General features: G+C 36.6%; 1 protein-coding gene across 2 annotated transcripts in view; it reads left to right on the top strand.

Moving 5' to 3' along the window:
* The window catches only part of LOC138715445 (uncharacterized), a 71,949-nt gene extending 49,868 nt beyond the window's left edge, over nucleotides 1-22,081 (top strand). Inside the window, exons 4-5 of one of the 2 annotated variants that reach the window (XM_069848356.1) lie at nucleotides 21,706-21,761; nucleotides 21,893-22,076. In XM_069848356.1, the coding sequence (XP_069704457.1) occupies nucleotides 21,706-21,716 (11 nt within the window). In that variant the 3' untranslated portion in view covers nucleotides 21,717-21,761; nucleotides 21,893-22,076. Of the gene's footprint in view, nucleotides 1-21,705; nucleotides 21,762-21,892 lie in introns of both variants that reach the window. The other variant, XM_069848354.1, reaches the window with a different exon arrangement.
* The last annotated feature ends 218 nt before the right edge of the window (nucleotides 22,082-22,299 follow it).

Raw genomic sequence — 22,299 nt, 5'->3', positions numbered from 1 at the left:
CCAGTGGTCAGTTTGTGGATTAATGCAATCTCAGATGAAGAAAACTTAGATTTATTCATTGCCTTAACAAACTAAGTCAATAACTCATTTGTTACTGCAGAGAGGGCAGCATTTCCTATGGAAAGTGAAGGTTGCTAAGCATGAGTCAGGTACTTTTAAGACTCAATTTCTCAAAATTATTCCAGAAGGACTTGGTCCACTCTGGTTGTGAACCCTTCATATATTTTTACATTAATTTCTTTATTGACTACTAGAGTTCCACGAAAAATTTACTGGTCTCATTTCTTGCCCACGTCAAATGTAGCTCTATCAGTCATCATTTTCAACCATGAACGCATCATTGTAGGTAACGAATTCGGTGTTAAGAGATACTTCTGTCTCATACACAGAATTCTTTTAACTGCCAGACTCATAGAATCCATGATGGTTGGAATGACCATAACCAAATTTGTTACCAACTGACTGATCATCAAGCTACTTGTTTATATATTAATTAGTTCCTTCAGTCCTTCCTCTGTTCTTTACTTTGTTAGTTCACTTATTTATCTATCCATTAAGGTAAGATTAGAGACCTTGTATTACCAGTGTTAAATTCACCATCTTTAAGTACCCTTATCACAGAAAGTGTTACAGATATGTCTGTGAATATTTTAAACTGATTCTTTGTTATCTTAAAAGTGCTGAGCTCTTGTTTAAAAAGTGAACTTTGTGAAAATAATAAGTTATGACTTTCTACTACATATGCACTTTCTTCCTGTCTGTCCTATGTAAAAATGTGGACAACTATTGCATTTTAGTTTGTAAGCCCCAGTTGAATTATATTTATTTGAATATTTGATGTGATTATTTAGATATTTCTGTGTTGTGTTTTTGTTTTGTACCTATGCTATCTTGTGTTTTAGTTTTCTGAATGAAGTTGCAATTTTGTAAGTATTGATATTGTGATATGTTAATGTTATGTATTTATTCTCATGCGGTGTTTGTGTTGGTTTGTTCTGTTTTTGTTTTATCTTTTTTATTAGTGTATCTATCATGTTAGGGTATATCCATTGTCTTGTGCTATATATTTTATTGTGTTTAGTTCTTCAGTATAGTTGTCATTGTTCATAGGTATGTTAAATATTAATCTGTATCTCATTGTATGGAAAGCTGCATGTTTATGTTGTATAGGATAGTTCGATGAATTCTGTATGTGTGTTGTAGTTGTGGTTTCCTGTATATTTTGAATTCATGTCTATTATTTGTTTTGGTTATGGTGATGTCTAAGAAATTTATAACTTGGTTACGTTCTGTTTCTATTGTATACATTTGTTGAGTTGTTGATGTAGGTTTTCTATTTGTCTTTTGTTTCCATTATATAGGGCTATTATGTTACCTACATATCGATGCCAGTACATTATTCTCTCTGCGTGTTTGTTGTTGTCAGTGTTTAATATGTGTGTTTGTTCTATATTATGAATGAAGATTTCAGCTAATATACTTGATATAGGTGAACCCATTGGTAATCCTTCAGTTTGTGTATAATATTTATTGTTATGTGTGAAATAATTTTGTTTTGTAATAATCTTTCTTTAATGTTTCTAAATCTTTTGTCCAGAAAGGTTTGTAGTTTGGGATCTTTCCTCGGGGCACCCATTTCTTTGCTGCTTTTAGCATAGTTGCACAAATTATGTCGTTACATTTGTCTGGGGATTCGTTCATATTAATGGAGAGGTTATTTTCTAGATCTTCTCTAAATTTAGTCCAATTGGATTTTTTAAAATTCCAAGAACATCTGTTATAAGATTTGTTTGTAGGTTTCTGATGTAGTAAAATAGAAGTAGCAATGATTTTGTGGCCAAGTCCAGGGTCTTCCAGAACTTTCCTGCTTGCCTTGTTATATATGTCTGAAGATATTAGAGTTAAATCTGGATTAGATGTTCCATGGGAATGAAGATATGTTGGAGGGTCTTCTGGGTTGAATAATAATTGGATTGATTGGGTGTTAAGAAAATCTTCTATTGAATGGCCAACAGAATTGATGCCTAAATATCCCCATTCTTTAGAATGACCACTGAAGTCTCCAATTATGAGAGTCTTTGGTGTAACTACTATATTGTCCAAATTGGGTTTGTTATTAGGGGGTTATATATGCTATACATTTTGAAGTGTTATTTATCCGAAGTTCTATTTTACAAATTTCAGATTTGTGAATAATTTCAAAGGAAAAATTGTTCCTGGGCCAGGTATCGATCCTGGGACCCTTCGCTTAGCGCATGAATGCTCTACCGATTGAGCTACTCCAGGAACTATACAAGACACCGTCACAATTCTTCCCTTTAAGTCCACACAACTCAAATGGTTTGACAAGACGCCAGAAACCCAACTTTGAGTGCACACAATTCTGTGTGACTTAAATTGTGGCTTTCTGTTAACGTACCTACAGCAACCAGTGGCGTATACTGGTTTAAGGGTCTGGGCTACCACTGACCCTATTATTACACAAAATATATTTTAAAATCCCTATAATAAAATTCCTTACCTATTTATATGTGAATTCCAGACGTCTTGATTGGGACGAAAATACTTTGATGACTTCGTCATTGAAATTACAGTTGGGCCACTTGCGAAGTTTCTGTAGAAATGACTTTTCAATGGACATCAGTGCCAAGCCGGATAAACGTTCTTGTGTATGAGTTGATCTACAGTAGGATTTTATTCGCTTCAACACAGAAAATGTTCTTTCTACCAATGCTGACGTAGCTGGTATTGTCACAATTAATGTTGCCAATTTAAGGACTTCAGGAATAACTTGGTTCAGCTGGTTTTCATATATGGCAGATAATATTTCGTGGATAGGTTTGTTCGAAAAATCAAAGACTTCTGCTGAATATATTACGCTTAATTTATTTTTCAAACGTACTTGATCAAAGTGACTGTTATAGGACTGAAATAATTTGTTTAGTGCCTCATTCGGGAAGTTTTCTCTATAAGCAAAAAATTTTTGAGAATCTATAAGCTTTCCATAATCAGAAAATCTGTCAGTAATTTCCATGTGCATACGATCTAGTATGCTGTAGTACAGCTGCCTGTATTTCAATTCATCATCTCCTTTTCTTCGCTTTAATGGTGGTTCCATTGTATTGGCTGAAGAATTTTCATTTTCCATATTACTCCATATGGACGGAAACCCACTACGTCTGAACTCGGATATAGTATTTTTTAACTTTGATACCTCTTGCAAGCAGTATGCTATGTCTAGACGTTTTGTCTGAAGAATATTGTAGAGCACATCTGTATGTGCGAACACTCTAGCATAGACTTCAAGAAGAAATATATTCTGAAACTGTGTGAAAAAATACAAATATCCTTGAGCCTGCACAATTACATCATCATCATCCCAGTTTTCTTCAGGGTCATTACAAATGATATTTTCAAAGAAAGCAGTCAGTTGTTCTCTGTATTCCTTTACTGTATTTACAAGCCGAGATGTAAAATTCCATCTAGTTGGTGCTATTTTTGGGAGTTTCTTTTTCATAAATTCCTTGAGTTTTCCTGATCTTTTAGGAGATGATGAGAAAAATGCAGCTAAACCCGACTGTGTTTTGAAAAAAATGCGGCATTCTGGGATGGATGAAATAGTTTGTTGCAAAACTAAATTGAGAACATGGCTGTAACAATGGACAAATAGTGCTTGAGGATACTTTTCTTGAACTTTCGTTTTTAAGCCATTAATATTTCCCGCCATAACTAAAGCACCAACGTATGTCTGTGCAATTAACTTATTGCCGACATTGTAGCTATTCTGCTATAACACCTTCCACATGCTGAAACAAAGCAGCAGCAGTTTTGTCCGAACTGACATTTGTGAATCCTATAAACCGTTCTTGAACATTGGCAGTACTGTCGACGTATCTTAAAACAGTGGACAATTGACTCTGATCACTTGTCATCAACAACAATAGCCACAAAAGGTGCTTCCTCTATTTCAGATTTTATGTTCTTTATCATAACCCCACTTATAGCAAATATTAAGTAATTCTGAATTGCGGGAGAAGTACCACGAAATATTGTTGAACTCTCAAGATGATTGGCCAGTAAATGGTCAAATTCACTTAAGGAACTTAAATATTCAATATAATTTCTTCTATTGTCTGATTCCACACTCTCATTATGATCCCGAAAAGCCAATTCTTGTTTTCCTAGGAAGTAGACTGCGTTAATAAGACGCAGTAAAATCTCCCGATTTCTTTTCACAAGAGCATTGTGTGGTTGATGTGTAGAGTTTTTTGCTTATCTAGCTGTAAATCAATTCTTGTCTTCCCAAAGTTTGCAAAGTTCATGCTACTACAAATATGAGCTTTTGATTTGTCGTGTTTTAGGACTGCCGTTCGAAGGGAGTTCATGTTAGAAAACTCCTCTTTTGACCACACATTAGTTTCGCGGCTAAATAACAAACATGGCCAGCAAAATAGTTTAGACAGTTTAGAGCTACCACACAACCAATTCCACTTACCATATGATGTTGAAGTGAAATGGCGTGTGTACTCACGCTGTTTTTCTTTTACGTTCATGGACAAATTTAACTCAGGAGTTGGTCTTTCCATTTTCACAATTTCAACTTTCTCGTTGTATGTACGACGGTTAAAAGGCACTTTTATTAAACCTTCTATTACACAGTCATTTTCAACACAAACCTCTCCAGAAACTTGTTCTGTCATATTTTTCACAATATCACTTAATTGGGAAATTAAAAACTTAATAATTCACAATTAATATAACTCTTAGACACTCGAACAAATCACAAATTTAAAATACTGAACTGCAAGAACACAATCACATTCATGAGCTAGCGTACTAAGCCTATTGTTGCTTCGCACCTTCGAAGAAACCGATCACGAGAGCGGCAACTCACCCAGCCTACACTGCACGATAGAAACAGGTAGCGGGGGACAGGCAGTTGTGCGACAGGACAGCGTGAGCGGAACGGTCACAGGCTACCCCTCGTAGCAGCGGTTTCTGCAGTGATGCCGCCTTGACAACTTGTTTCTTTTCGAGAGCAGAGAGTGCATATAAATCTAACAATTGCTTTAATTTTAATTACTGTGGTAAAACTAATAATACAAAATTATTACATTATGTTATATTATAAACTTTTTCTTTTGTAATTTCCTTGGGCTACCGCTGGTAGCCCCGGTAGTCCACAAAATACGCCCCTGACAGCAACAAATATATTATTCAAGCCTGCTTCACAGGGAGCTTCTACCTGAAAGACAGATTTGGATAATATATTCGTTACTTCAGATTTGTCTTCCTTAGTCATTTGTTTAACAATGTTAAATGTTGAAGTTATTCCTCTTTTGATGCCAACTAGTATGCCACTAGTTCTTTGTCTTGCTTTAGGTTGTAGAAATGTATTGTAGTTCTTGAAAACAAAGAACTGTAATTTTTGAGCTGTAACATTGGCTTCCATTATTGCAAACATATCAATGTCTTTATCTATTAGAATTTTATGTATTTCAGTTATCTTGGTTTGATTAAGGCCTCCAGCATTCCACTGTAAGACCTTCAGCTGAGGTAGAATTATATTGTGTTTTGTCTTGTTATGTGATGCTAAAATAATCCCCATCCGGAGATCCAAATGAGGGGACTTTTTCACCTCCGGAATATTTTACTTCGGATTGTATTTGTCATTTGAGCATGTTGGATGGTCGTTTTTTTCTATGTTCATTAAACATAGTTCAGGGGGCACCACGAGAAGGCGACCATCATCACCCCCAGAACACCAATATAGCGCAACATATTGTTGTGGCGGAAGTCTAGCCTTGTTTCATACTGAGATTTAGTGAATTGATATCTCCTCTCTAGTCCCCCTCAAGCTTCCGAGTCAAGGTCGTAGCCATGCCTTTAGAGGTTTAGAGACTTCTGCCACAAATCTCACACCAAACTCTGCATCCTGGAATGACTGCCAACAAGGATGTGAGTGAAAACCAAGTGTTACGATACATCATTATTGCAAACTTATAGACCTATTGTTACTAGGTATAATAACTCAATAACTCCCGAAGAGGAAATCTCAAGCCTGGTTTGACAGAGTGTGCTATGAAGAAAGGCAGAAAGTCCTTAAACTCCTACACAGAGCAAGGAACTCGTCAAATACAGAAATCTTGAAGCAATATAACGAAAAAAGAAGACATTACAAGAAACTACTGAGAGAAAAAAGGGCGAGCCATCTTGAAAAGGAAGCGCAACAACTGATCAAATTTGCAATGGACGGTCCTTTTACGGCCCTCAAGACAACAAGACCCTCCTTTCCAAACATGATACAAATGCAGATTTGGGTAAACCACTTTCGTGAGATTCTGAACCAGAGTAGAAGCGATGCAGCGCTGCCGGTACAAAGCAATCACCACCCAATATTCCCAAAAATAACGGAGCAAGAGATATTAGCTGCTATAATGGGAACAAAAACTAGAAAAGCAGCAGGGTCGGACGGCATTGCAAACGAGCACCTTAAACTGGCAGCACCGCACCTAATCCAGACATGGACTCAGCTATTCAACAAGTGCCTGGAATACGGCACCATTCTGGAAAAGTGGAGACACTCCACCATCAAAGTTCTTTATAAAGGCAAAGGTGCTACATCCTTGCCAGATACTTACAGAGGCATAGCGCTGGAGAATCCACTATTCAAAGTCTTCTCAAAAGTTCTGACAAAGAGGCTATACGACCTGACAGACAAAAGGATCCCAGGAAGGGGAGAGCCACCTTGCATGCCATAAACAACCTGTTGTCCGACATCCAAGTGGCACTCAGACATCCCAAAGGGAAACTATATACAATATTTATCGATTTCAAAAAAGCCTTCGATCTGCTCGACAGACAGATCATAATGAAGAAGCTCGAAACGATAATTGGAGACACCTACCTGACCCACATCATCAGGTGTATTATGACAGTCAACAGGGTGACCATAGACGACAACGTAACGACATCGACACCTATAGTTCAAACGAATGGAGTCCTCCAAGGTGATCCAATAAGCCCTCTGCTATTCAATATCACCACGGCAGATGTCGTCCAAGCGCTGAAAATAGCAACCTGTAAAGCTACCATATACTTGTACTCAGATGATATGGTCCTATGCGTGACGGAACATAGAGATCTACAAGAAAGCTTCAACACCCTCATAGCATGGACAGAAGAAAACGCACTACGCATAAACAAAAACAAGACTTTGCAGATGGTCTTCAGAAAAGGAGGAAGAGTGGCAACACATGAACTGGTGTATTACGGACAAGAACCACTGAAACAATCAAGCCACTACAAATACCTCGGAGTAAAATTCCAAACAACGGGCACGTGCTTCAGCAAACATATCGCGGAAAAATCAGTCGCAGCCATAAGAGCCATCAGTGACATCAAACTCATAAATAGACTATCTCTGGACGCAGCAAAACAGCTATTCACCACAAAAAATTTTCGAATATTCGCCTACGGCCTGCAAATAGTATGGATATATCTGAAGAAGAAAGATCTAGAACAACTGGAGAAAGTAAAAGCCACGTTCCTAAAAAGAGTACTTGGGGTGTCAAAAATGGCCCCCTCTGGGTAGACTTGTATACTAACTGGCACGGGAACCATTTCTGATAGAAGAGCTGAGGCTATCGCACCATCTGCGATATTTTATTTAGATATTTCCATTCAGCCCGTATCTTTTTTCATCAGAAAACAATCATAAACCTATGCAGTAAATTCATATTGTGGTCCCGCCACTGAACGTCTTACCTGCCCTGCTACGAGGAACTCTCTGTAGAATAGGAGGTGGGGACCACTGTTTTACGGGCTGAATGGAAATATCTAAATAAACTATCTTAAGCAATTTGAAAAAAAAAAAAAAAACATTGTAGCCTATTTTCAACAAAGTTAGAAGTTAATAAGTTTATAATTACTTTCAGAAATATAATACACATTTCGTGTTAATTATTCGGGCAATGCATGGCAATTACTGCAAATGCTTCTGTTAAAGAAAATGTTGAACAAAACACATAAAAACCCTAGGAATAGTAATGCAGAAATTTAACTCCATTCAGGCCACTCAACATGGCATTAGCACTGATTTTTCGGGATTTGTTTAATTCTCTTTCCCCTCAGCAATTTCTCAACATTTGGAACTATTGTTTGTATAGTGCAAAATGTGACAGCACATTTTAAGTTGTGATCCGATACTTGGCTTCCATGACATGGCTTGTTTATCTTCATCATAGGAAAAAATTACTGTTCCCACAGATATGTGAATCCGAAAATGTATGTCTGTACAATCGGGGAAATCTAACACATGGAAAGTTCATATAAAAGTCAAACAACTTCTTTTGTTTTGATATTTGTCCTTCAATTCACTATCATAAAGTAAATCAATAAGTTCCAATTACGAATAATAATCGAAAATCAAATCGAAAATTTTCCTAGTCTTTAAATCTCGAATCAAATTCCTGGCGCACATTGCATGATGTGTGAATGTATTCTTCGAAATCCAAAGTCTTAAGAAACTAGTATGCCTATATCGTTGTTAATTTTGAAAAATGTGATGTAACTTATCCTTTCAGTTAAGCTAAGGTTCCATAATTAGAGATGGGTTCATATTAAACGCCTTCACTGTCATATAACTTTGTAATAATCTTGTTGTTACCTTGTAGAAAACACTTTAAAGCATTCAGGTAATTCCATTAAGAAGGCAAGTTCACAAATCCATTTTTTCATTTTTCACTTATGATACAGACTTTTCTTCTTCCTCCGTGAACGATGATGTTTCCTCCCTCAGTTCAAAGAACCTATCCAATAATTTGCCACGACTTAGTCACCGCACTTTACTATATTATGACAGATCGCTAAGAAATAATTTCATGGGATAAATTAACGCTTTTCACTTTGTCCCTTAGACTCCTTATTACACCCGTTTTACTTCCAACCGTGGCATGAGCACCATTGCTTGCCAAGGATATAAGTTTATTCCAAGGGAGTCCAAAATAATTTCTACAGCCTCTACATGAAAATATCGGAACCAGTAGTAGTATCTTTTATGAGAACAATATATAAGAACTCTCCTTAACCTAAAGGTTTTCAATAGCGCCTCTTACAAAAATCACCAGTTGGGGATTATCGCTCACATAAGTATTTTCATCTACTGCCAAAGAATAACAAATGAAAGACTGACAAACAATTACTAATTGCACCTGAACGTCCTTGGCTAGACCTCGGATGGGATGCATCATAGTGGAAGGACACAAACTGATAGATTCGAACTCCTACACTTGTTGTGAGAAAAATTCTTCAGTTATAATTAAACATTCTTCAAATTTTCAATCTTTAAAAGGTTTCTAATATTTTACTATTACAAGTGAAATTTTATAACTGAGTCGCACAGCCGATTCACTAACATTGTGATCTTAAACAACTTCTAGCTCAGTTTCCTTGAATTGTTGAATTAATGCTGCACGCTCTTCTCTTTGTATCTGCCATATTCGTTCCTGTTAGTTGTATAATGCATCTGTAAGTTGTATTTCTTCAGTGTGGCCTACGTTTTGAAGTGTTTTCTGCTCCTTACATCTCTTGTTTGAATGGATGGCAAGAACCGCCTCTGTTCACTACAACACAACGTCACAAACTAGTCCTCTGCCTGGTACAGTAAGCACGCATCAGCCAAGCACTGCCCACGCCCGCTCATACGCGAGTTGATGATCACTGATCTAAAACTTTCAAGGTCTAAGCAGAATTAAAAAAAAATGTTAAAAAGCAATTATTCACACATTTTTCGGTTCTTTGGTGAAAAATGCAACAGTGAGGTGCCAGAACTCTGACAGATTACTAATATTTTAAAGGCAAAGCCTGATATTATAGTTATTTTTGTCTTTAGAGTTCCCTTACCACAATGAAAACACAACATTACTTTGCACAGTCAAGATCTGTTTGAATTATGCCTGAATCTATAATCTCGAAAGCTCTATAATTGGGATTTTTATGACTAGCACTTGTTGTAGATGGAACAGATTCTACCACAGGTGAAGTTCTTTGTTATAATATTTCCATATTTTCAGTTTAAACCCATTCTTCACTGTTTTTTAGGTTAGGTTTTCACCATTTCTTTATCAAAACCCTAGATTTATTACTCTGTTTAAAGGGTCTTTTGCCCTTGTTACGGAAATTTTTCAATCTTTTCATCAAATTTTACAATTATTTACCCTACTAACATAATATATTCTATTTTCACTGAACCAGCATGTATTATAGGCCTACCGGTAGGCTGTATTCACTTATTTTCTTATATATAACTTACAGAGAGTTCTTATACAGAACAGTCCCAGGTAGTAATGTTTCAACGGCTTAATGACAGTAGTGCAGAGCACCTGTCCTGAGGGAGCTAAGTGGTAAGGAGTGGAGTGGGACTTGTCAGTGTAGAGAAGTATGCACAGACTTGTCAGTACACCTGACCACTTGCCATCCTACAACAGATTTGTTGGAGGTTGGAGTGGGACTGGTCTGCATGGGAACTCTCTGTAGGCCTATACATTCCTTTATACTACTTACAAACGGTCAAATACACTAAAATAATATTATTCTATCTACAACACGTACTAACAGACGAAAGTTTTGTAAACATACCAGTGACAGATCACACACCATCGAACTAAAACCCCAATATGTTTTCCTCCATTGCTGGACAGCACAGGATTATCTTGTTATGTAGGATTGCCATATATTTTTGATTGAAATCCAGAATACATTCATTATCGACTTGTTATACTGCTGAAATTCTGTTCTAGGTTATATATTTTTTAATGCTCATACTGATTCTCCTAATATTACAAAAGTAACCTAAAATTATTTTAGGGGGAACTTCCAGCTTAACTGATACAAAAAACAGATATATTTTATTTTGTCCAAAATCTGGAGTACAGAATTTTCTCTTTTTGTCTGTGAAAGAATTTGATAAATTCCTAAATTAGTTTCCGAGCTATGGCCCAAAATATGCACCAAGAGAGTTCTAGTCAACACCACCTGTCTGTAAGTTTGTCGCTTGTTCTCTGAAAGTTAAAATTTTTTAAAATTTTCAAACCATTTCCCTCATAATGAAGAAACTATTAAAGATAATTGCATGAAATTTTACGTGGATGATATATATATCATGATCCAAAATGTAAATTAATATCTTATTACTAATAGAAGAAATAAAAAAAATATTTGAATGAAAATTTTCAGGAAAATTTAAAAAATTTAAAAATTACTAACTACAGTAACACTACAAATAATTGGATGATATTAATTCACACTGCTGCCACAACCTACTGGAACAGGATGGACACAAGAGTTTAAAAATACTTTTAAAATTGTGGGAGCTAAGGGGGAAATGATGTTTGGTTGTACAAAAAAAAGATTCCAAAATTTCGAAATTTTAAGATATGGCAGAAAAAATTTTTATTTCAAGTAGTGGTTTTTGTGAATGAAGATGTGAATAAAAACCTTGTAAATTTTCAGCTTATTTCATTAAGGGATACATCAATCAATCTTCTTAATGTATCCAGCTGTTTGCTGACAACAGTCTATTCAGTTGTTTTTCACGAGAAATGAGGGGTATTTTGATCGGTGTTCATTATAGATGCCTGTTGCTAGTAGCCAGAGGTGGGGTGTAGTCAATATATACTGCAGGGCTGTGTCTTCTGCAACTGGTACTGATGATTTTAATTTACTTCTTTTGTGGTTTATGGATGGACAGTATAGAAGAATGTGTTCCAGATCTTCATCATGATTATTACACCACAGACAAGTAGGATTATCAGAAATGTGAAATCGGTGTAGGTATAATTGAGTGACAATGTGACCTGTTCTGGCTCTTGTTAAAAATGTTTGAACATGTCTGTGCAAGTTTTTGTACATTTCCAGGTCATTTGGTTTCTTTTGTACAGACTGTAAAATTTTTCCTTTGTCAGAAGAGAGCCAATTGTTGATCCATAGGTTTGTAAAATGAGACTTTACTGAAGCAAAAAAACCATATAATGAGACAAAGAGGCAAATATAATACCAATAGGATTGAAGTGTGCGTCAGTTCAATGCAGAAGCAAAATCCATTCTCTGTAATATAAAAAATGAGGCTAAAAAGAATAAATTCATTAAGGGATACATGAGAAAATTAAAAAACAAAAAACAAAAAGTTTACTGGTACAACTCTCGCAAAAGATTTGACAACCTCGCAACTGTTGAGATTTAAAACGCAGGTACTGGTTCCTGGTCAGGCATAAAGTCCACTTGCAAAACATTTCTCTCTGTCAGTCGTTCGCTCGCCAATAGGTGCTTGTAGTGAATCTCTTTGTGTTCCTCTAGGGAAGTTTTATGTATAGATATTCAGTGATAGCATTTATAAGTGTGTGCATGTATTATTATGAATATTATTGATTATAATAATTTGAATTACTAATGTAATCATAATTAATTTTTACCTGAAGGGAATATTGATAATGTGACATAATTAGGAATATTAAATCCAGACGTTTGAGATGAGCAGGGTATGTAGCACGTATGAGCGAACCCAGAAATGCATATAGAGTGTTATTTCGGAGGCTGGAGAGAGAAAGATCTTTGGGGAGACCGAGACGTAGATGGGAGGATAATATAAAAAATGGATTTGAGGGAGGTGGGATATGATGGTAGAGACTGGATTAATCTTGTTCAGGATAGGGACCGATGGCGGGCTTATGTGAGGGCAGCAATGAACCTCCGGGTTCCTTAAAAGCCATTTGTAAGTAAGTTGTTGTTTTCTCATGCCAGGTGTTTGACAATAAAGTCATTTAACCTCTTGCACTCCAATATTTTTCAAAGATATTGTCATGGTCAGCCACTGAAGCACAGATTTTGAGGTGTTCAGAATCCATTTCTTGATTTGAATTGCACAATGAGCAGTTAGGGGATTGATATAGTCCAATTCTATGCAGGTGCTTGGCCAAACAGTCATGGCCTGTTGCCAATCTAAATGCAATTACAGACGATTTGCGCGGTAAATTGGGAATTAACTGTGGATTATGATGCAGAGAGTTCCATTTTTTCCCTTGAGATTGTGTTATCAAATTTTGTTTGTTGAAGTCTAATTTTTGTGAAACTAAAAAGTAAGTGATGACAGAAATCTGACAACTCAAGAAATTTTTTTTAAATATGAACAACTGCAGTCTGTTCTTTTTTGTTCATGGCTTTTTTAACACTCTGACTGAAATAAACAACTTGTTCGTTAGGTGAGTGCAGTGGTGATATTCGGCCAGCTCGCACCAGTATTGACGAACCGGTTGTTAAAATATTTCTAGGTAATATTTGGAATTACCATGGGCATATACTGTATATGTTTAACATACACGAGAGAACTGATTGTTAAACTTTTTGAATATCACCACTGGGTGAGTGGTATTGTATAAACCCAGATTGCTATTTTGAAAACAAGTTGTTGGATTCAAGGAACGAATTGAGATGTGCAGCAATCATTCTTTCCATATTTTCCATATCTGGCTTGTCAGAGAAATAGGTCTGTAGTTATTAATATTAGATGAAGTTTTACCTTTCTTCAAAATGGGTATAATACTGGTAATGGTTTTCTTTTTCAGTTAGCAGATCCTGGTACTGTAAAACGTTCAGTATGGTTTTTAAGACTTGTCTCCAAGGTTCTTGATAAATTCTGAATGAATTAAATCTGGACCAGAGACTTCATTGCATTTAAGAGTCCCAATAGCTGCATCTAGTTCATAGATTGTGAAACTAGCAACAAACACTTCTCTTGTGTTCATGCAAACACACTTCTTTTGTTCACCTTCATATTTTTTTCATGCTTTTTTCTAACTTTTTATGAGTTGTTGTGATTCTATGTATTATTGCATATGTACTTAGAAAGGCATTTTCAATAACCTGGGGGTCTGTTAGTTGTGTATTTTTGTAAATTATAAGTGAGTTACTTGGTGGATTACTCTTTGTGATATTAGATATAAATTCGGGTAAGCTTTTATACCATCTTTTCTATAGACCATTTTAGAGATGAAATTGTTAAAACTTAGCCTTTTGGCTGAGAGTACTTCTTTCTTAAATGTGGCCACTTTACAAGCTTCCAATCTATAAAATTGTCTCTATTACTGTTCTCTTCTGCTTGTTTTCTGGCTGAATCACGAGCTACTTTTAATGTCATTGATTCTGGTTCATGTTAACACTTTGTTTAAAAAATTTATAATTGTTTAAATACACGTTAAAAGTGTTAAAATTTTTTAAAAAGATTATGTACCTTAGACAGACAGCCCGTTTTGATGCCGGTTCTGCATCATCTTCAGTATCCTACGAACTACTGATGTTCCTGTTGATCTTGCATACTGCCATTTGCATTCGTCAGTTGTAGGGGTGGGGGTGAGTTGCTCCTATGGTGGGGGTGTTTGTTTGGTGCTATGTATCATGATGTCGAATAATGTGTGGGTATTGAACTGTAATTGTGTATTAAGTATACGAGGCCTGTCTAAAAAGTATCCGACCTTTAGCCAGAAAAAATATTTCAAACACCTGACGGGGTTGGGACCCTAATCCCCTTCAAAGTAGGCCCCTTGTGCTTGCACACACTTAGCCCATCGATCCTTCCACTGCCGGAAACACCTCTGGAAGTCTTCTTTTGGAATGGTGTTCAGCTCCGTCGTCGCGTTCCGCATTATCTCTTCTCTACTCTCAAAACGGGATCCTTTCAGTGGTGTCTTCAATTTTGGAAACAACCAGAAGTCGCAAGGAGCCAGGTCTGGAGAGTAGGGAGGTTGGCGAACGGTTGTAATTCCATGTTTGGCCAAGAAAGTGTGGATCAATTGGGATGAATGTGCGGGGGCGTTGTCGTGATGCAAGTGCCAGTTGTTCGCCGTCCACATGTCTGGTCTTTTGCGCCGAACTGCATCACGGAGTCGCCGGAGAACATCGTGATAGTACTCCTTTGTCACCGTTTGTCCTTCCGGTGCGTATTCGTGATGCACAATTCCACGGACATCAAAGAAAACAGTCAGCATCACCTTGATTTTGCTTCGCACCTGCTGCACTTTCTTCGGCCTTGGAGACTCGGGATGCTTCCATTGCGACGACTGTCTTTTTGTTTCTGGGTCGTACCCGTACACCCATGACTCATCTCCAGTTATCACGATGTTCAGAAACCCAGGATCAGTGTTGGCGGTGTCCAGAAGGTCCTGTGCAACGTCACGACGGAGGTCTTTTTGTTCCGGGGACAACAACTTGGGCACGAATTTCGCAGCCACTCGGTTCATGTTCAAATCATCACGCAAAATTGCATGTGCAGAATCTTTACTCACTCCAATCTCTTCGGCAATCTCCCGCACGGTCAAACGACGATCTGCCATCACCAAATTTCGCACCCTCTCAACAACGGCTCCACTCCGAACAGTTTGGGGCCTGCCACAATGCTGCTCACTCTCCGCTGATGTGCGGCCATCTTTGAGTCGGTTGAACCACTCCATAATTTGTGTTACACCCATCACATCTTCCCCAAACACCTGCTGAATCTTACGAATTGTTTGACTTTGAGAATCACCAAGCTTTAGACAAAATTTGATGCAGTATCTTTGCTCAATTCGTTCAGTCATCTATGTATGGACCTATCAAATTATATATGTGGTAAATCAAATACTGAATAATTATGAATTAGCAATAATAACTGTATATCGAAGTTTTTCATACTATTCTATTTATAACTTCATGTTCCTGTTTTGGTACGTTCCACTGACTGTTCCATTAAACGTTTGTCATAAACGCAGAAAATAAAGCCTTATTTTTACCGTGTGAGCAAAACATATGTGTATCTTATTTGCCGCCTTCCATACAAGATAAGACATGTTGGTGAGGTGACCTTGTACTGTGCTTCTATTTATTACGAGCGTATCACGACCGATCTTACCTCACTCAAGGGTGCGACACTCGACCAAGTTCAAGCGAGCGATTTAACTCCAATGCAGCATTCTGATAGCTATACTGTAAATATCTATTAATTTGAGAAAAATTCGTTCCAGCACCTGGAATCGATTCATTGATTATTCAATGAGGATGGCGAGACCTCATATAAGAATATATATGTACCGGTAGGCTATATGAGCCTCAAAAGCCTCTTAAGAGCTTAGTCACTGACAGATATTCCCCTCAGAATTTGTCATTTGAGCTCAGCACGTGGAACGGCCAGGCGCTACATGCCCAGCAGAGTAGGCGAACTGTCTGGTCTTGCCTAGGCTCTCTGCCCTGATCATGGAACCTGTATGTAGTTTCGAAACGTTAGAAATGTTAGCTCCAGGACATAGTGCAATATCCAAATCACATTCACCGTGAAAACCTAAAAAACACATATAATTTAAGGTTATATAGAAGGTCTAACTCCAAACTTGTTAGCAGAATTTTTGTAATGTGACATTGTTTATGCATTGCCAAGTAGAGACAAATGATACTTTGGAGAAATTGCATTAATGCAATCTAAAGCATAAATGAATTCTTCAGAACTGTGTTTTGTACATGTCGAAATAGAAATTAAATAAAACTTGGTTTAATGTAACATAGTAGCAGCAGCAGTATCTATTGCCCAGACACTTGGAAGTTCTCCATTCACCTTCTAACTTTGCAGTATAATTTAGAGTCCGAATCCAAAAAATCTGATGCCAAAGCTGGACATTTTCGTAAATGTTCTTGATTCATCAAAGAGTCTTCTAGATTACACAGGATGCATTTTGGTGAACAAAAAATTTCAATTTTAAACAGGGTGCTGCAAACAGTCATGACCAGTTAGCATCCGAAATTTTGCTACTGAATCATGTCGAAAAGAATCAGATACCTTATATATTCTTTTTCAGTAAGTAATACTGACCAAGATTTATTATTACTGTTTTCTTAAAATTTCTTCAGAATTTTGATTTGAAATTTAATTTTAATGTAACATAACATGACTTAAAATACAGATTAGCCCAAAAAAAGTATACACTGTTTGTTTATAAATAACTTAAGAACAAATTCAGACAAAATTCTCATTTTCGGGGAAATTGTAGCTTAATGGATAGGTCGAAGAGGTGCTGTCGAGTACGCAGCACAGTCCCCAGACCTAACACCAATTTCTACATATGGGGGACCCTAAAGGATGTTGTTTATTGGAAAACGCCAGCTACACTGGATGTGCTACGAGAACAAATCAAAATTTAACGTCATGTGCAGCTATGACACTGGACACATTACGGAACTTAGTTCGTGGAGCAGTTCAGCGGCATCAGTAGTGTTTGGATGCTGTTGGTGGTCACTTTGAACAATTTCATGAAAAACGAGAATTTTTTCTCAATTTGTTTCACTGTTTTAGGACCCCATCTTCTTTCATTCAGAGCAGAACTAAGTACAGATCTAATACTTTTCTTCTTAGGCATAATTGACAACTTATCCAACTAAATATAACAACTATAAATAAACAGAACACTACAACTATACTTATTTCACTATTTTTAGGTCTATGTAAATGTTTCTGTGTAAATGGAACACTCAGCAAACGAATATAAACCCACAACACAAAACTAAACACTCAACTAACGATTATAAATGCACAAAACAAACCAAACAAGGCTGCAGGCCGAGTTTGATAACCAGTCTACTATTGTAATATGAAGTTACGACATGTGTACCGTACAAAGTTTCATCTGCTTTGATAAAAAAAATAATGTAAAATTGAATATTGTCTAAATGTAAAATTTTTATTGCCAGCTATATACATTTGCTTTGTAGGTGATCGATTCATATAGAGGGCCTTATACGAGAAACATTTGAAGCTATATACATTTGCTTTGTAGGTGATCGATTCATATAGAGGGCCATGTACAAGAAACATTTGAAGAATGTTATTATTGTCGGTACTGTCACCATGACTATTTATAAATATGTGTCAATGGTATTGCATTAACAGCTGTACTGATTTATTAATTCCAACAAAATCGTGACAGAGGTATGAAGAGGAATATAAGAAGTTTGAAGAGTGGTGTAAAAAAAAAAGTAGAGAATATTTCTGAAAAGTTTATGCTGGAATATTTTTCAATGAAAAGTGAAAAGAAGAAATCAAGTTCTCTGTGGATTCATTATTCTATGCTGCGGTGTACGGTATCACTGAAGAAAAACGTGGACATCAATCAGTAAGTAGACACAATAATTGTTAGCTTTTTAAAGCAAAAAAGTGAATTGTGAAAATGTTACCATTAATGTGTATAACAAATAAAAAGCTTACAAGGACAAGGATCCTGCTGATCCAAAGTTGCACTTGGGCATGGGTTAGATTCCAGCTTGTGCTCATTACTGGTAGTTTTTTCCGAGGTTTTCTCCAACCATAAGACGAATGCGAATGTCAGGTAATCTATGGTGAACTCTCGGCCTCATCTTGCCAAATACCATCACGCTATTACCAATACAATCAATGCCAAATATCCTAGTAGTTAATACAGGGTCGTTAAATAACCAACTAAACAAATTGCAGAGAGCAATCAGAGTAGTATAATGAAGCATTAATGGTTGAAGTGTTGATGAAAATTTTTAATGATGGTGGTGGTAGCAGTATGTGTAAGAAAAGTAAATAGTTGGTGTACTATGGTTGATGTTTAAGAAAGTGCGAAGTTAATACAATGCTAATAGTACCTCCCTCATGCCAATAACTCTGCTACAAAAAAGAATAATACAATTATGCCTTAATAAACTCTTGATTACCCTTCAGAACTGTTGTATTCAGGATTTAAAATATTTGACTTCCATTAAATTTATAACAATGTATTATTGAATTTCGTACATAAAAACCGAAATATATTTAATTTATATTCACATAAATCAGTGATTTCAATTGATGCCCACAGGAGCAAGCGCGCGCTTTAGAGCTCAGGAGACCCTGAGCACTTTACAGCTGAAAGGGAAGAGACAGAAGAAAGAGGTCGTATATGCCGCTTGGTCGAGCTATGTTCAGGGATGGCCAGCACTGATTCAATAGATAAAGGGAAGAGAACTTATTAAAACTGTATCCATGTTAATTTTTAGATTTGTCTGGAAGTATGAGTACATTATAAGAATGTAAGTTTTAATTTCAATGTTCACTTTTCACAAGTTTGATTGTTCAAAAGAAATATTTTCTCAACTTTCTTTATAGAAAACAGAAATTTTCAGATATAGGCCTATTTATTTAGTAGCCTTACAGAATGTTTTCGTTAATTTAATATACCGTAAATGCATATTACTGAAGATAGTGTATTGAAAGTTTTGAAAATATTCGGATGGAAATGAATTATTAACAGAGCAACTACTGTTACATCATAAGCAAAAGATGCGTCCCCATGTATTGTAAAAATGTCAGCTCTATAGCTTCAGCACATTTCGAGAAAATAATTTAATATTCTGATGATAGGAAGTTGCTCACCAATAGCACCTTAAAAGCATAATGCGATAAGAGTTTTGTTACGGAATATTAGTTACACTTAATCAATTACACTTGTCATGTCATACCCAATCTCTTTTTTTGGGATATCACTTTCTTTATGAATGATGTGTTTCATCCATTTAGTACAGGATAGTTGTACTACTATGGAATTTATGTGAATATTCCTTCTTATCTCTTTATTATGTTATTAACATTTAAAACACAACTGCAATATTAACAAATTGGTATTAGTACTTTTGTTTTACAGACAATGTAGATAATATCAAACAGAAAGAAGCCATATAAAAATAACGACATAAAATGTCACGTTCTGTTTGAAGTTTGTGCACCACTGTTTTCTTAATCCTACAGGCTGCTTACTTATGTACACAATCCTTCCTCTTTCCATACTTAGCGCTTGATGCCTGTGCATGATGTCAAGGTCAGAAAAATGCGCTTGCTTTGACATCACTGACAAATATAAAACCAAAAGATCAGAAAACATATATCATGCTTAACAGAACCTAAATGTATCACAGCTGTAGCATATAATCACAGCAGCAACTTCGGTCCAAGGCTTTATAACATGGTAACTTAATAGCTAAATTCCCAAATATACAATTTACTAATGCTCCTTATTTAAAAAATTTAATTAAAAATTGCTGTGTAGAGAGAAAATTTAAAGTTAAATTATTGTAATATGTTTTTTCTTGTTCTTTTTTATTTTTTTTATTTTTTACTCTGTTATAGTATTTAATAAAATATCTTAACGTTATGTGGAATGCCCTCTGAGCACGAGTATGTAACTTACTCTTTCTGGGGATGCTAGAATGTTTTTATATAAAAAGCAATATGTATCTTTGGTGTGTGGATAAGCTTTAGGGCTTCTACCGCGTTGTCTTGGTGTTATTGGCTGACGTTTCGACCGCTGTGTTGTGGTCATCTTCAGAGCAGAGCATCCAACAACTGCTCTGAAGATGACCACAACACAGCAGTCGAAACGTCAGCCAATAACACCAAGACAACGCGGTAGAAGCCCTGAAGCTTATCCACACACCATGTACACCAGCCGTGGAAGCCTACGCAAACAATATGTATCTTTGTTCTACGAGGGCTATTCATAAAGTAACCGTTTATTTCTTACAAACCTGTGAATGATGTTACAGAATTGGGTTACAATACGTTTGAAATTGTACACTCTAATTTATTTTTCCACACAGTTCCCAGTCACATTGAGACACTTGTCATAGCGTTTGACGAGCTTTGAAATTCTGCAATCGTAGAATTCGGCCAACTTACGACGCTGGTTTTCAACTCTTCGTCATCGTCAAAGCACTTCGAGCCAAGCCACGTCTTCATATGCATGAAGAGATGGTAATCGCTAGGCACCAAATCTGGGCTATAGGGAGGATGATCCAATACTTCCCAGTTGAACTCTTGCAGTTTGGTCGCATTACGATGCACTGTATGCAGCCGGGCGTTGCCATGCAGGAAAATCACCCCAGAGCTCAACATGCCACGACGTTTGTTTTGAATGGCCCTTTTCAAGTTTGTTAGTGTGTTACAGTAACACTCAGCGTTAATTGTGGCATTCCTCTCCAAGAACTTTACTAGCAAAATTCCTTTTCTGTCCCAGAACACAGTTGCCATAGGTTTCCTCGTGGAAAGTGTTTGACGACACTTTGTGGGTTTTTTCAGGGAGTGAGTATGGTCCCACTGCATTGATTGAAGCTTTGTTTCTGCATTCACATACGCACCCAAGTCTCATCTCCTGTCACAATCTGATCGAGAAAAGCATCGCCTTCTATTTTGTAACGCTCAAGAAAGGACAGTGCTGCTCCCATTCGCTGAGCCTTTTGTTCCTCAGAAAGAAGTTTAGGCACTTATCTGGCAGAAAGTTTCCAGTAGCCCAAATCTTTGGTAATCATTTTGTACAGAAGAGTACGACTAAACTGTGGAAAATCCCCACTCAGCTCTGACATGGGAAATCTGCGGTTTGCTCTAACCTTTTCGTCAACCAAACGAATCAGATCTGCATTCACGATACTCGGTCGACCACTTCTCTCTTCATCATGGACATTGGTTCGCCCATTTTTGAACATACAGCACCATCCAATTTTTAACAGTCTCCCGACTTCCGCATTTCTCTTCTCTTTGAGCCTTTTTCTACCTTATTTTTACATAATGTAAAAATTAATTGAAACATTTAATTTTCACATAGTTGAAGGTGATTTATATGATGGATTCTGTTGTTCCAGAGATGGACTGAAATGTGCAGCTAAGCTTATACAAAGAGTGTTTTCTTTTATGAACAGTAAGTGAACATATATATACATACATTCATATATGAGGTCTCGCCAACCTCATTAAATAATCGAGACTACTATTTTTTTGTTAGTAGTCAACATGTAGATACCTATTAATTTTGAGAAAAATTCGTTCCAGCACCGGGAATCGAACCCAGGACCTCTCAACTCTGCGTGCTGAGCGCTCTTTCCAACTGAGCTATGCTGGGACACGATGCACGGTGCCAGCCAAACTCTCCTCATTATATCATCAATGGCCTGCTACCTGCATTTTAGACATACACTGGTAAGTCATATATGCAGGAGCACATATTTAAATGACTTTATGGCCAATTTTAACAAGCTTGTTAACATTGATATATACCTATACTCACATATGAAGTCTCGCAATCCTCAGATGTCCAAAAAAGGAGCGCGACACTTTAATCAAATCAGAACTGCAAATCACAGTCAACTTCAATTACTCATGTAGGACATTTTTACAATTTGTTTGAAACTATTACGCTAGGTAAAATATCTCAAAATACTTTAATTTAAGCCTAACTG

This window comes from Periplaneta americana, chromosome 15 (genome assembly GCF_040183065.1).
Source record: "Periplaneta americana isolate PAMFEO1 chromosome 15, P.americana_PAMFEO1_priV1, whole genome shotgun sequence".
NCBI classification, from domain to species: Eukaryota; Metazoa; Arthropoda; class Insecta; order Blattodea; family Blattidae; genus Periplaneta; species Periplaneta americana.
Note: the sequence above shows the minus strand (reverse complement) of the source record. Positions and strands in the feature narration are given on the sequence as shown.